This window comes from Chiloscyllium punctatum, chromosome 11 (assembly GCF_047496795.1).
Source record: "Chiloscyllium punctatum isolate Juve2018m chromosome 11, sChiPun1.3, whole genome shotgun sequence".
NCBI classification, from domain to species: Eukaryota; Metazoa; Chordata; class Chondrichthyes; order Orectolobiformes; family Hemiscylliidae; genus Chiloscyllium; species Chiloscyllium punctatum.
Genome location: NC_092749.1, coordinates 44546239 through 44562767, shown reverse-complemented (window position 1 = coordinate 44562767; position 16529 = coordinate 44546239). Strand labels below are relative to the sequence as shown.

Genomic DNA, 16529 nt, shown 5'->3' with positions numbered 1-16529 from the left:
GAATTTTACCTGAGACCAAGTATAATTATGAGATTGCTGCTGAGATACCTTGACTGAATGAGGAATATTAGATGGTGCTATGAGAGGTCTTTGGGGTACCACAAGACCCCCAGGATGAACCATTTTATTTAGTTCCTTCCTTGTCACTTCCTCTGCACCTTCTGAAGCAGGGATGCTTGTATGATGGACAAGAGAAGCCTGAATTCTACTTTCTGCACAAAATGGTTTCTGTTGCATAGCTTCTTCTTGTTGCTGATGCAATTGATTTTGCTGGTACATTTGCCTATAGTGCGGCTGATCTTGGTAGAAATACTGAGAGGGTGCAGCCATCTGAAGATGCTGAGACGGGTGGGATTGTTCTTGAGAGTATTGACGCGGCTGCTGCATGGTCTTGTGATTTTGGTCTCCATGATATGGTGGTGGTGGCTGCATCTGTGGCTGCATGGGTTGCTGCAACTGACACAGAATCTGCTGCGATTGACAGAATGGAACCGAATGCATGTGGCATTGCTGCTGCTGCTGCACTGAACTGTGTTGTTGTGATTGCTGATGTACAAAATATTGTTGTTGTGGGAGTTGCTGAATCTGCTGAGACAACACTTGTTGAGCCTGCAGCTGTTGAGCATGCGATTGCTGGTGTTGCAACAACGGCTGGTGTTGAGGCATTTGCGGCAATTGCTGGTATTCAAAATACATCTGCTGTTGTTGCTGCTGCTGCTGATACTGGATAGCTTGTAACTGCTGCTTTGATTGTGCAACTGGAAACCCACAATGCATTTGCTGTGTTAAGGAATGTTGGAATCTCTGCATTGGATGAACAGCAGCTTGTTGTTCAGCTGGAGGTTTTTGGGACAGCAGTTGCCGAAGTGTGCTGTCACGCGTATTCTCAACCATGGCAGTCTGACTTGGTTGGCTCGATGCTACATTATTAGCCTGTTGCATTCGGAGGTTCTGATTTGAAAAAACCTGTGTGAAGGAGTCCAACTTGTGCAAGACATCACTCGTCAACTTCTGAGAGGTGGTGTCATTGGCTGAAGACGAATACACATAAGAATATCCATCTGGAGCATCAGTCTGAGCATTGGACGTCCATATCATAGAGGAATTGTTAATGTCATTCTGCATTTGCACATGATTGCCAGCATTAGAATGAGGCCAATTGTTTGGATGAGATGGCTCTATCCTAAGGCTTTTCGTAACAACTGGCATTGTTCCTGCTACTGCAGCTTCCCTTGAACGTGGGGGAAAATGTGGAGAAGGTGGAGAAGTCTGAGATGTATCCATGCCTGTAGATCCATAGCTATGATTCATATTACTACTCATGTTGGTCAGAGGGCTGGACTGTGGCTGTTGTGGATAATACAAATTTTCTGTGTTCACAGTATGATTTGTCTTGTACAAGGGTTGGTCTCCCATCATTTGTTCTTAAGGCAATTCAATCTTTAAACCACAATATGACTTCCAGGCCCGTAACAAAACTTAGAAATAGCAAAAAAAAGGTTTGAATCCACAAGTTCCCTGAGAAAGTTTTTCTTTAAGCCACAGTGGATTTCAAACTTTTAGTACAATTTTCCTTCTATTTCAAGTGGTCAATGCAGGATCTTGTCCTCGAGTCAAAATGAATCTTGATTGAAGCATCACATCTTGGTAAAAATTTCCACAACACATCTCAAAGTTGTCCATTTAAGTAAACCATCAATATACCTGTAATATAAATGAAATAAAGGTCAGGAGGTGACGTCAAGCTTAACTTGTAACATTTTTCTATGCATTAAGGCAAAGATCGTTCATGCTATTGAGTGGTGGCAGTCAACATTTTTCAGATACCCAGATCAGGTACAGCATAGCCAAAAGCAGAGTCAAACTACGTCTATTTTATTCCATTAATACACCTCAGTCCAAGTTTTCTAACAGCATCTGTACAGCACCCATGAGACATGCTTACTATTTCCAATATCAGTTATTATATGGTGATTGCTAATTAGTACAAATGTTATGAGTATCAGACCCTACACAATATCAACTAGTGTGAGACTTGCTAAACCATTTGTTTAAGTCATTCCAAACAGCACACTGTGAGTACTTGCATTTCATTGACCAGATCAGTTTGAACCCAAATCTCAGAGGTGAAATACTGGCACCGAGCCAGCCACCTGGCCCAGATAGTGCACTTGCAAATGTTAGGTACTTCAACAAATCTCTATGAATAAACTGATGGTATACTGCAGTCAAATCTAGCCAAACCTTTATGAACTGAATGTTTTTGAGACAATCATAGATTCTGTTAGCGAACTGCTTTAAATTACTACAATTTATTACAGTTTATTTCAGTTTAAATTATTTAAACAATTGCTGAAAGAAACAATGGTTTCAGTTTGCAGTAGAAATAGCGACCAGACTATCAACACACCACTTTTGTAGAATAAATTGGATATCAATTTCTAGTTCCTACATATTCACAGTTAAAACTCTGAAATCGGTAAGTTGCTTACACTCCCTGACAAACTTCACTGCACTGATCCCTCACCAAGAAACTAGACACAAAGAAATGCAGTGGCATGAAACTTCAGCTCAAATGTCACAGATACCACCATGTGGGCCAGGGGAAATGAAAAGTCATTAGTAAAGTGCTATAAAATCTCCCTCACACTGAAAATAAACTTTCAAGATTGCACAACCCCTCCTGACAGTTAAATTGTTATTGGAGATTTCCTTAAAACAAATTTTCTTGACTACTTCTTTCTGTACCTATTCTCTTTCTTTTATTTCACTTTCTGGAGATAATTCGGCATTGAATCAACAATGCTAATTAGTAGTTCCTATGTGAGACAGTGAGTATATCAGGAAGAATGGTTCAATCTGATTGGTTAACAACAAAGCTTTTGTACATGTCCCTGAAGCCCTCTGGAGGGCACCACACTGTTTCCAATTTCAAACAACTGCAACATCCAGGGTAAAAGCGCATAGAGAGCTTGTGATCACATATAAAAACAGCTTGCACCATTCATTTACAATAGAGAGCACAAAAAAATAGTGACTAACCACCTGCTGTTCTAGTAAAAAATATTAACTGCGCTAGATCACATAACAAGAGTCAGGGTTTTGTGACATCACTGAAATGCAGACTAAGGTTCTGAGGCAGTTCAGTTGCCTTCTTCATCAAGGGAAATAACAACTCGTCAAGTCCGATTCAGCCAGAAATCTAACAATGAGAAAAGCCCATTGAACACACTCTCTGCAGTCTATTATATTAACGTACTCAGCATTAGCTCATCTCTCCTCCTACATGATCTCGACAGCTTCAACAAGATCAATGATTACAGCGCAGGAATTAACAAAGTATCATCACAAGCTCAACCTGCTCATCCCTTTGTTTTAGTTATATTAAATTAAATTTTACAAAACTTAAAATGGACAACTACATGGTTACATTTTACCTTGAACAGATTTCAAGATTCAAAAAAGAAATCTGCAGTACTTAAAACACAATGAGTACAACATAATGGCAAAAATGAAAATAGCAAGATGGAAAAATTGCCATGTATACAATCCTGTTCTTACTCTGCTAAGACAGTGAAAGTCATTTTTTTTAAATAAAGTATTTATTTTCATGAATATAAACAAATCTTTGTAGAATGCATCATCCAGTGATACCATGCAAATTACTTACTAACTGGAGTGACTTTCATGCCCCACTCGGCTGGCAAAGATGATGAAAAGCAGATGGATGTTCTTCAGTACCGTGGGGATGCTGCTTGGCATTTACCTCACATTTAAGAGCTATCATTGCCTGTAATAAAATTCACAGAGCTTGTTTATTTTACTGGTCTGCCATTATGTCACATACAAAAATGTTCCAAACGCTAGATCAGTTATTAGCAATGGTGCATGGATAATAAACAACATGAAAATCTTTTAAATGGTCAAGTCAGCATTTCAGAACATGTTACAGTGGTTAAAATTAAATGAGTAGCTCAGACAATAACAGGCAGCAAAAATGTACACTTACATTTAGCTTCACCATACCATAACACCTGCTTTGGACAATTTTTGGACAAATAATTTGCATATGGACAATCCACTGAGAAGTGAAGATATTAATTGGATAATAATAATGCCTCTTGTCTGTAGACAAAATTTACAAAAACTTCCTAATTACCTTCAGCAGAGGTTCAGTATTCGAGTATTCAAAGTCTGCACTGGGATGTTATTTATAGACATCATAACTAGGATTGTTTCATTTCTTAGTTTATCAAAACTCCAATCACTGTGATAGAAATTTTCGATACGACCAACTGTGTGACTTTATAAATTCTCATTTAGTGTACATGACTGTGTTTGCATGCCAATACACACAAAATAGGGAAAGAATGACTTACAAACAATTAAACTTCCATTTTACACCAGACAAATCTTTCTTTGCAGTACAAACAATATTACACTGATTCAGCAGCATGAAGGTTGTTGACAATTTGGTGACGTAAAAAGTGAGTGAACATAAGAGTTGGCCAATTTGCATGAGCGTGAATTATTTTCATTAAGAACCAGGTCCACAAAAACTGAATTGCCCAACTGAATTTGCATATTCACGTATATACAATATTGTGTGCACATATTCGTTTATCAAACTGCCAAAGACACAAACTGTGATTCTTACAACCACTGGATTTGCAATTAGTCATACAGTGTGTACAGTACTATCTTTGGTGCTGAAATTCACCAAAGATCCTTCAACAGCACGTTCAATACCCACTCCCATCCAGAAGGATAAAGGCAACATGTACTTGGGAAAACCACCGCCTACAAGTTCCCTTCCAAGCCACGCACGACCCTGACATGGAAATATATTGTCATTCCTTCACTGCTGCTGGGTCAAAATCCTGGAATTCCCATTTAATAGCATTGATCCTTTGCACCACTTGCCCAAACTTGGACCACTCGCTTTGGACCTTGGAATGTGACGAAGTCCTTCACAGGCCATGGGTGTTGTATAAGGACAGAAAGGGTTAATGCTATGCTTTGTCTTCAGTATCACTATGATGATGTCATTATGGGCTTGGATGTTGTAGAGAACAGCTTCAGATCTTTAAGGAAGAACTGATGCAATGGGAATTTGGCTTCAAGAGGGGCCAGAATAGCAACTCAACATTTCTAGACAGACACATTTCAGCTCGGAGAAAAGGTTAAAAAAGTGGGGATGGAGCAGTATTGGTTAAATAATAAATTATAGCTGTGAAGAGGGATTATACACATATTGTATTGAACCATCCAATTATGTTGTATGGATTGACAACAGCAACAAAAAAAGGTCAGCACATCCAACAGGACGAACATTAACTACAAGATACCCTGCAAAGACTGTGAAAAAACACCACATCGAGAAACAGGAAGCAAACTGACCACATGTGTACACGAACTTCATCTCACCACTGCCAGACACGACCAGTCCTCTCTCATTTCCAACCACACAGACAACGAAAGGCACAAATTCAACTGGGACAATGTAACCATATTGGCACAGGCTAACCAGGGACACGGGAGAGAATTCCTTAAAGCCTGGCACTCCAACCGGAATCCAATAATCAGCAAACCCCAAATACAAACCACTCAGATACAGAATCGGAAGTACCAAAAAAAAAACAAAGACACATAAATACCAGGTGGAAGAGACCACCAACAGTATATCAAAGACACACTGACGATGTCACCTCGTGAGGCGACGAAACGTCTGCAGTAAAATCACACCAGCTCAGCAAACGAATCCCTACGACCTCATCCACAATGTGAGCTACAGACCTTCGCAAAAACTCTAAAATATGAATATCAAAAGTGAGAGAAAATAAGAGAAACGCAGTTTGATAGCACCAGCTTGGATCACAATTCAATGAGTTTTTTTAAAACTTGTTTTCATTTAATTTTTGAGGGTTTTTTTTACTGTTAATAAAACATTGTTTTCACAATGCTCTCTTTCATTCGCTGGTGACAATCAGTCTGTACACTCTCTTTAAATGGGATTTGCAGAGAACAGCAAGCGGAAGACATCCAGATATGACTCCTTTCTGGGCCTTCATCAGAGTGGAGAGACAGAGTACGATAGCAAGAACTAGAGGGTGAGCATGCGAGAGAGACTTTTGATGCTTTCTCTTTGCAGGCTAGCAAAGATTGGTTCTCTGCTGCACTGCTCCCACACAAACCTTCAGCACCTAGACTGGAACCAATCACAATATGGTTGTCAGGCAACCGTCCCTTGGTTCATAATCCATTGGCCCGTGTTTTTTTTGTTCACATCGTTCCAAAGGAAAACAACATTGCATACAATTCTCAGTTGGCTCCAATGAACATAATATTTAAATCAGCAGGCCATCTCTTTGCACAGTCTCCTTGGTTTAAAACAGGGTCTTCCGCTTTTAGTCCACAGTCCAAAATAAAGATGATGTGGCCCCAACAATAAATAGCCTCCTATCACTAGGTGGCAGTAATTGACCATCCTGCTATCAAAGGCAAACTCACAGTATCACACCTCATATGTTCACCACCTTTTTTGCCATTTACTCTCTCTTCCTTTTGCTCAAAAAGATTTCCAATTACAGTCCACAACCCTTGGTTAAAGGTATATATCTGACAATTCCAACGCACTCCTGGCTGACCTCCCACATCACACCTTCTGTAAGGTCGAGGTCATCTAAAACTCTGCTGTCTGTTGACCTACAATTCTCGCACTCTGGTGATCTTCACAGACTCCCATTAAGCAATATCCTAATTCAATTTTCCTTTCTTGTTTTCAAATCCTTCAACGGGCTCCCTATCTCTGGAGTATCGCCTCACCCCACAACTCGCCAAGATATCAGTGTTCCTCTAATTTTGGCTTCTTGTGCATTTCCAGATCATGCCTTCAGTTGTCTAGGCCCAAGCTCTGGAACTGCCTCCTTAAACCTCTCCAGTTCTCTCAAGTCTTCTAAGATGTTAATAATCTACCTCTTCAATCAAGTTTTTGCTGCTTGCCCTGATATTATCTTCCATATTTTATCAACCAGTTTTGCCTTACTATACTCCAATAACTAAACTGGGATATTTTATTATGTTGAAGACACTTAATAAAAGCAATTTTTTTAAAATTTAGTCAGAAAATTTCAGAAACCTGATGAGGTCAAACTAGAATAGGCCCAAACCATGCAACTCTCCAACAACCACATCCCATATGCTTTCTTTGCCTTGTTATTTTTGTTTGTGTTAATTTCTGTGTCTACTCTGAAGTCCTCCATTATGGTTCTGTTTGAACACCCAATTCTCTAATACAGGAAAGAGAAAGACAACTTAGTGGCATAATGTAAAGACAATCTCTCCCTCAATTTCAGCAAAACGAAGGAGTTGTCATTGAATACGGAAGCTGAGTGGAGGTCACACCCCTGTCCCTATCAATGATGGTCAGTGAGAATTTCAAGTTCTGAGAAGTAAATACACCAACAATCTGTCCTGGTCCCTCCACAACGACACTCCAGTCAAGAAAACACAGCAATGTCTCCATTTCCTCAGAAGGCTAAGGAAATTTGGCATGTCCACAACAACTCTCACCAATTTTTATGGATACACCACAGAAGGCATCCTATCCAAATTCATCACAGCTTGATATGGCAACTGCTCTGCCCATGACCGCAAGAAATTGGAGAATTTCAAGTGCAACCCAGTCCATCATGAAAACCAGCCTTTTCTTCCTTTGACTCCATCTACACTTCTCAATGCCTCAGGGAAGCAGCCAATGTAATCAAAGATCCCTCCCACCCAACAGAAGATACAAAAGTTTAAAAACACATAGCAATAAGATTGTCCGCTGTTACAAGACTTATGAACACACCTTTTCCTAAAGAAGGGCTTATGCCCAAAACATCGATTCTCCTGCTCCTCAGATGCTGCCTGGCCTGCTGTGATTTTCTAGCACCACATTTTTCAACTTATGAACACACTTCTCAGATATTAAAGTTGATCTTTCTCTGCACCTTCTTTGTAGCTGTAACACTATATTCTGCATTCTGTTCTATTATCCTGATGTACTTACGTAGGTATCATTTGTCTGGCTAGCATGTAATCAATACTTTTTACTGTACCTTGGTACATGTGACAACAATAAATCAAATCAACGTATTCTGCTCTGCCTTTTTTTTCAAAGAACTGAAATTTCACAATCCTCACCTTTGAGGGCCTCCACCACCATGACTATTCTCTTATTTTGGACTCCCAGGTAAACTCTCAATGCCTGCTTGCTTTTTAAAAATTTTCAATTCCACTTCTACTCTTATTTCTTCCTCCATTTCTTGAATAGATTTCCAACTATACCACTTGTGTTACAGTAGCTTTTTGTACCTTTGATGTCTCTCATAAAAAAAGGTTTTCTGTACTCGAATTAAATACCTATGTTACATTTGTGTCCTGCTCTTCACATCTTTATTGATGAATACAAATACATTCCACATAACAGCGCTGATACTTCAAAGTCCTCATGAACCAAGTATTCCACTGACATGGACCATGACCACTGTCTATGGAAAATAAGCCTTTTATTTACAATTTGCAATACTTTAGGATTCAGTACAGCAAAACTTTCTCAAGGTTTATTTCCTAATTTCAAAAGCTTCTATCTCTTCTTGCTTTCTGTTCTTCATAACTCCCAATCCTCTACTCCTGTTTCACTCCCCTCAACCCCTCTCATCATTTTTCTTACTACCCCATTGCTCTTACAAATTTGTCGTACTGAAGAGACTTGGGGATTCAGGTGCATAAATCTTTAAAATACCACAAACAGGTGTAGAAAATAACAAGGCTAATGGACTACTGGCCTTTATAAAAAAGAACTGGAACATTACTAAGCAGAAGTTATGTTGCAGTGGGTTGAACCCCATTTGGAGTACTGAGAGTGGATATGGGAAGCATATCTGCGGAAGGATATATCAACCTTGCGGGGTTTCTAAAAGTGTACCTGGACTTCAGGGGTTAATTTGTGAGGAAAGACTATATAAATTAGGCCTATGTTCTCCAGAATTTATGACATTAAGAGTGATCTGATCAAAGTCTTTAGGATATTAATAGGAAAAGACAGGGAAAAGAGAGATAAACTATTACCACTGGTCGGAGATTCTAGAACTAGGGGTAACCATCTAAGAATTAGAGCCAATCATTCAGGAGAAATGTTAGAACATAACAGCGCAGTACAGGCCCTCGATGTTGCGCCGATCTGTGGAACCAATCTGAAGCCCATCTAACCTACACTATTCCATTCTCATCCATATGGCTATCCAATGACCACTTCAATGCCCTAAACGTTAGGGTCTACAATTATTACAGGCAGTGCATTCCACACCCCTACAACTCTCTGAGTAAAGAAACTACCTCTGACATCTGTCCTATATCTATCACCCCTCAATTTAAAGCTATGCCCCCTTCATGCTAGCCATTGCCAGCCAAGGTAAAAGGCTCTCAATGTCCAACCTATCTATCCCTCTGCTTATTTTCTATGTCTCAATTAAGTCACCTCTCAATCTTCTTTTCTCTCATGAAAACAGTCTCAAGTCCCTCAGCTATTCCTCACAAGACCTTCCCTCCATGCAAGTAACATCCTAGGAAATCTCCTCTTGAACCTTTTCCAAAGCTTCCACATCCTTCTTAGAAAGCGGTGACCAGAACTGTACGGAACACCTCAAATGTGGCCACACCAGAGTTTTGTACACCTGCAGCATGATCGCATCATTCCAAAACTCAATCCCTCTACCAAAAAAACCAACACACCATATGGCCTCTTAACAACCTTATCTACCGAGATCTCTCTGCTCATCTACACTACCAAGAATCTTACCATTAACCCAGTACTCTGTTACTTCTTCCAAAGTGAATCCCTCACACTTCTGCATTAAAGATTGAAGAATGCTGAATGTTATTTGTAGAACGCAAACTTTCCTTACTGTATTGGCTATAACGCGATTCCTATCTCATTAGTGTAACTGGCACAGTTATTGTGCCATTTTCTTTTAATGCAAGATTGCACAAGAATGGAAATATCGCGTTACATCAGAACTGACTGTATGTGCTTTTACGTAAACAAAAAATAAAGTGACGTCACAGTCCAAGGTCTGAGGGACAACTGAGTTTACTTTCAACCTCACTAGATGTGAAAAAAATCCCACGGAACTACTTTAAGAAGAACAGAGGAATTTCCCTAAACCCTGGCCAATATTTATCACTGAATTGGATGCTTAGAATTGAATCATTTGTGGATGCTTCCTGTGTACAAATTGGATGCTGTGTTTCTCCAAGTGTCTCAGTCGTGAGTGTCACAATTTGAGACAGGAATATCATGAACATCTGCATATGTAAGCTGTTTATTTGTCTATTTTTCATGTCCTAAATTTGTACTTTGTTGGGTGTAAATACGTTTCCGTAAAAGCACACAGTCAGTTCTGATATAACGCGATATTTCCGTTCTTGTGCAATCTTACATTAAAAGAAAATGGCACAACAACTGTGCCAGTTATACTAATGAGATCGGAATCGCATTATAGCCAATACAGTAAGGAAAGTTTGCGTTCTACAAATAACATTCGGCATTCTTCAATTGTGTTAAAGCCAATTCATGTTGGAGAAACATGTGTTCTAGCAGAAGTAACTGTATTCCAACAAAATAAGTTAACATTATAGTCAATGTTCTTCAACAAACAGTAGTAACATTTAATGTTTCTGAAAGATGTTTAAAGAGATTTCAAATTTCCAGACCTCTCTTCAATGATTTGATGCTGCTATTCCTTCCTTCTCAGCTTCCCCTCACCAGTTCTTTCCATTGCTTTTCTTTCCCTTGCCTTCTATTATCCCTACCCTTCTAGATGACTGTTCAAACTCTCGAAGACCAGTACCCATCTGAACTTACAAGAACTGATCGACCATCCAAAATTAACTCCCAAGGACCGAGAGGGCAGTCACTCTGCCACTGTTGCAGACCCTGCCAAAATATCAGAGGAAAAGAATAGACCCCAATTCATCAATGATGGAACAGTCACTCAAGTTGCCACCATGGCCACAAGAAATGGACCAGACCACCTGCTCAACAGCTCCCCACAATCTCTCTCCACCATCGCAGCTGTAGGAAGAAGAGAACATGAATCCGATTCAAAATTTAAAGGAAGAAAAGTAAAATAGAAACAAAAAGGATGCGGTCAGTTATTCAAGTGGTAGCGGACGAATGGGAGCCCAAAAACCACCTCCCCTGTCACCTCCGCCATCTTGAAGATCACTTCATCAACAGTATATCCTGGATGCAATGAAAGCTTGTGCTCAAACATCCGCCCCTCACCTCCATCCAAGGCCCCAAAGGATCTTTTTACATCTCAATGTATTCTCCTCTACATCGGGGAAACACAATGCCAACTCATGAAGCATTTCAGGGAACATCTCTGGGACACACACCAAACAACCCACCGCCCTGTGGCCCACTAATCAACTCCCTCTTCCACTCCACCAAGGACATACAAGTCCTGGGCCGCCTCCGCTGCCAAATCCAAGCCACCCGAAGCCTGGAGGAAGAACGCCTCATCTTCTGCCTTGGCACCCTTCAAACACATGGCATGAACACAGACTTCACTCATTTCCAAATCTCCCCTCCCCCAACATTATCTTTCATTTAACTCTCCAAATCGGCACTGCCCTCTGACCTGTCCATCTTCCTTCCCACCTATCCAATCCACCCTCCCCACGGACCTATCATAATCACCGCCCCCCCCAACCCCCCCCCAGCCCCATCCAAACCCTCCTAATCATCTCTCAGCCCCCTTCCCCCTCCACATTCCTGACAAAGGGTTTATGCCCGAAATGTCAACTCTCCTGCTTCTCGGATGCTGCCTGACCTGCTGAGGTTTTCCAGGGCCACACCTTGACTCTGCACTATTACTTTACTTGGGTTAAATTGAAAATGGAGGACAAGATGGGACACCAATATTCAAAATTGAGAGGATGGTAATGGCTCAAACCTGTCACAGAAATCCTCAACATCAACAAGCTGCAACAATCTGGCATACTGCATTATGAGACACATTTTTTTATATGGTCCACATATCAAAACGTCATTTTTATTTTATAATTCATTAGTCAGACAATTGGTAGAATGGAGAAAACAATTTGGCACAGATTTTGTGGTAGTATTAATGTTGAAATTGTCAGCATTTACTGTTAGTATTGCTCTTACGTTCTCAGCAACGTCTGGTGTCCATACACATACAGCCCATGCTTTTAATCTGAAGCTCCCCAGAATACAATCATCAGCAGACATGAAGTAATTTGTCCTCCTATGCAATTAGTATTGCTGCAAATATCTATGAGAAAGCAATTCTTGCTAAATAAAGTGTAAAATGGCTTGAACAGTGGACTAAGGTCACAATTATTGCTGAGAATTTCATGGTCTTTGAAAATCAACTTGAGTTTGTGAAATGTGAATATTTTCATTTCAGATAAAATCCACAATTTGGAACTTTTTTTCCATAAAGTCTGGACAACTTCAGCTTCTCTTAAGCTGCACTTTAATTAATCATCTCTAAAATGTAGTGAAAGTGTATATATGTTGGCGTATTTTACTTCCTGATTTGTTATGAGAATACTATAAAGTTGTCATTTATTTATATAGCCACAGAGTCATAGAGATGTACAGCACGGAAACAGACCCTGCGGTCCAACTCGTCCATGCCGACCAGATATTCCAACCCAATCTAGTCCAACCTGCCAGCACCTGGCCTACATCCTTCCAAACCCTTCCTATTCATAGACACATCCAGATGTATTTTAAATGTTGCAATTGTACCAGCCTCCACCACCTCCTCTGGCAGCTCATTCCATACACGTACCACCCTCTGCATGAAAAAGTTGCCCCTTAGGTCTCTTTTATAAATTGTCCCTAAGGGCTCTTCTATATCTTTCCCCTCTCACCCTAAAACCTATACCCTCTAGTTCTGGACTCCCCCACCCCAGGGAAAAAGCTTTGCCTATTTAACCTATCTATGCCCCTCATGATTTTATAAACCTCTATAAGGTCACCCCTCAGCTTCCGACGCTTCAGGGAAAACAGCCTCAGCTTTTTCAACCTCTCACTGTAGCTCAAATCTTCCAACCCTGGCAACATCCTTGTAAATCTTTTCTGAACCCTTTCTAGTTTCACAACATCTTTCCGATAGGAAGGAGACCAGAACTGCACGCAATATTCCAACAGTGGCCTAACCAAATGTCCTGTACAGCCGCAACATGACCTCCCAACTCCTGTACTCAATACTCTGACCAATAAAGAAAAGTACACCAAATGCCTTCTTCACTATCCTATCCACTTGTGACTCTACTTTCAAGGAGCTATGAACCTGCACTCCAAGGTCACTTTGTTCAGCAACACTCCCAAGGACCTTACCATTAAGTGTATAAGTCCTGCTAAGATTTGCTTTCCCAAAATGGAGCACCTCACATTTATCTAAATTAAACTCCATCTGCCACTCCTCAACCCATTGGCCCATCTTGTTGTAATCTTCTTCACTGTCCACGACATCTCTAATTTTGGTGTTATCTACAAACTTAATAACAATACCTCTTCTGCCCACATCCAATGACAGCATAATTGTTGCCATATGCCTCGAGATCTTTCTAACTTGCTGCCAGATTCAAAGTAATGTCAGGAAAGGGAAATCCATAACACACTGATCACTTGAATTTGTGAGCAATGTTATTTAAGGTCAGTGGTGTGCATCATCATTTTGACAGTGAATGCTAAATCTAGATGATTATCTTAACATCTTATGTTCAGTCAACACAAAAGTACCATGCATCACAGAGGGTTGAGTCTTGAGTCCTTTTTTGTCTCTTTACCCTGAAACATTCTCAAATAATGCCAAGAATCTACTAATATAGATAATGCTCATCACACAAGGGCTCTTGCCCGAAACGTCGATTTCGCTACTCGTTGGTTATTCCTGATGAAGGGCTCTTGCCCGAAACGTCGATTTCACTGCTCATTGGATGCTGCCTGAACTGCTGTGCTCTTCCAGCACCACTAATCCAGAATTTGGTTTCCAGCATCTGCAGTTATTGTTTTTACCTCATCACACAATAGTCAGTTCACAGTTGGAGAGTTGCGCATTCTGGGTTTGGATCCAAACATTGAACAGCCAATTAAGAAAAAGTATGCACACCCAAAATATTAACTTGCTTCCTTATCCCATATTTAGAAATTAATCTAAATAATCCTAACTTCCTTTGGTTTCAGATTTACAGTATTGCCAGTTAGCACATTATTTGCTGCTAATGATGACCTGTACCCAGCTAGGAACTGGAATGATGAAAGTCTAGTTTGATTTTTCCTTATTATTTATATGCTTCAGATGCAATTAAATTTGAATTTAAATTTTGGTTAAAGAAATTGCTCAATTAATGAATTACCTTCAAGCTTCAGATTAGTGACCCTATATGGAAACTATATGCCCATAAATCACCAGAAGCAGACAATTCTGTAGCTAACCTCCACATCATACCTAGAATGCATAACATTCAAAGGACATTTGTTACTCAGATCACTTTTGACATCCTCGTGAGTCATTGGTAATGTTTAGCCAAGTCAATGAAAATACACATACAAAAACATTGTGGAATAACTTACTAAATGCCAGTCTAAAGTTACAATTCAAGCACTCTCTGACTTCACCCCAATAATTCTTCAATTATTTCACTTGAAATTAGCTTTATTCTGTGAATGGAAATACCCAGAGCAAAACAATAGCCTCCCCATTTGTTGAATTTAAGTTGTCTGTCCACCATGTAGTCTGCAGATGGTCACTCCTGGGTTGGTGCAACGTGTTTTGTACCCCACTACTTCAAACTCATTTGTAACAAAGATTTCGTGGTGCAGATTGGATATGCAGGAGCCTAGTTCTCTTATCTGTTTAGCACGAACCAATCTCACCATGGTAGTTCAAAACATGCCATTCAATTATAGAGTCATAGAGATGTACAGCACGGAAACAGATCCTTCGGTCCAACTTGTCCATGCCGACCAGATATCCCAACCCAATCCCACCTGCCAGCACCTGGCCCATATCCCTCCAAACCTTGATGAAGGGCTTTTGCCCGAAACGTCGATTTCGAAGCTACTTGGATGCTGCCTGAACTGCTGTGCTTTTCCAGCACCACTAACCCAGAATCTGGTTTCCAGCATCTGCAGTCATCGTTTTTCCCTCCAAACCCTTCCTATTCATAGACACATCCAAATGCCTTTTAAATGTTGCAACTGTGCAAGCCTCCAGCACTTCCTCTAACAGCTCATTCCATACAATTAACACCCTCTGCATGAAAAAGATGCCCCTTAGGTCCCTTTTATATCTTTCCCCTCTTATCCTAAACCTATGCCCTCGAGTTCTGGACTCCCCCAACCCCAGGGAAATGACTTTTTCTATTTATCCTACCCATGCCCCTCATGATTTTATAAACCTCGATTGATGGGGGTTTGTCACACGCAACTTCCCTTATTTTACACCCCTTGATCCAAAGGATGTCTGCTGATGGATCTTGTTCTATATGGAGGAATGAGATAGTAGGTGGGCAGGAAGTCAATCAAATGGATCATTATGGAATGAGAAACTGAGGTACAGCACAGATCGCTTGAATCTGTGAGAGTTTTCACCAGTTGATGGATGTGTAGGGAGTGTGATGTATGAGAGGACAGGAAGCAAGGGAAGGGCTCGTGAGTGTCGCAGCTATGATGTGCATTGTTGCATTCAAGCGAATCTTAATAAAATGCGCTGCATTATGCCCTGTCACTGACAGGTTAATTATTGAACTGAAAGAATGGCTCAGTTCACATACCGAGTGGCAACTGTTGAACTATCGACTACATTGAGCAACATTTGGATGGAAAGAGGACGAGCAATGCTAAAAAGGAGTCACATCATCAAAGCTTTTCACTTTGAACTGATCAGGATCAGGAGAAGAGGGTGCTGACTGGTTGGGCCATCATTAGATTGAGTGTGCAGCAAGAACAGTTAACCATTGATCTTAGTTCACAGAATAAATTCCGAATACGCACCAGAAATTGTCAGTCCCCATGACTTCTACTTTTTCCAATGTAAATGATGCAATGGCTGTATATATTCCTCTTGCCTACACAAAGCAAGGGCCTAAAAAGGGCCATGGTACTATTTCAACAGAGTCAGAAGGTCCAGGGTCAAGTCCCACCTGCACTGCAAGCATCTTATATTAGGTCTGAACAAACTTTTTTTTTGTCAACCATTTTATTCCACAAGTTGTCCAATATACCTCAGATTATCTTGATTGTAGAAGGTACCTTATTTGTAGATCAAGCTGTGTTAAGTTGTTAATTTGCAGATAACCGATATGAGTTGCCTTCTCCACCAAGAGGACTCTACCATTGAGCGGTAAAGATTTCGGCCTTCCACACAGATGAGAAATGAGAATTTCAGTGTAGGTGTACTGCCAGGTACTTTGACTGTACTCCTGATGTGCGCTTGACC

The 16529-nt window shown here is 40.4% G+C and overlaps 1 protein-coding gene across 14 annotated transcripts in view; it reads right to left on the bottom strand.

The window, feature by feature from the left end:
* Nucleotides 1–16529, bottom strand: part of LOC140482942 (transcriptional-regulating factor 1-like) — a 280570-nt gene that overhangs the window by 86307 nt on the left and 177734 nt on the right. For 11 of the 14 annotated variants that reach the window (XM_072580708.1, XM_072580712.1, XM_072580714.1 and 8 more), the window contains 2 exons: nt 3671–3790; nt 10–1704 (listed from right to left, as the gene is read on the bottom strand). In XM_072580708.1, the coding sequence (XP_072436809.1) occupies nt 10–1419 (1410 nt within the window). In that variant the 5' untranslated portion in view covers nt 1420–1704; nt 3671–3790. The remainder of the gene's footprint in view (nt 1–9; nt 1705–3670; nt 3791–16529) is intronic. The other 3 variants (XM_072580716.1, XM_072580715.1, XM_072580717.1) reach the window with 2 other exon arrangements.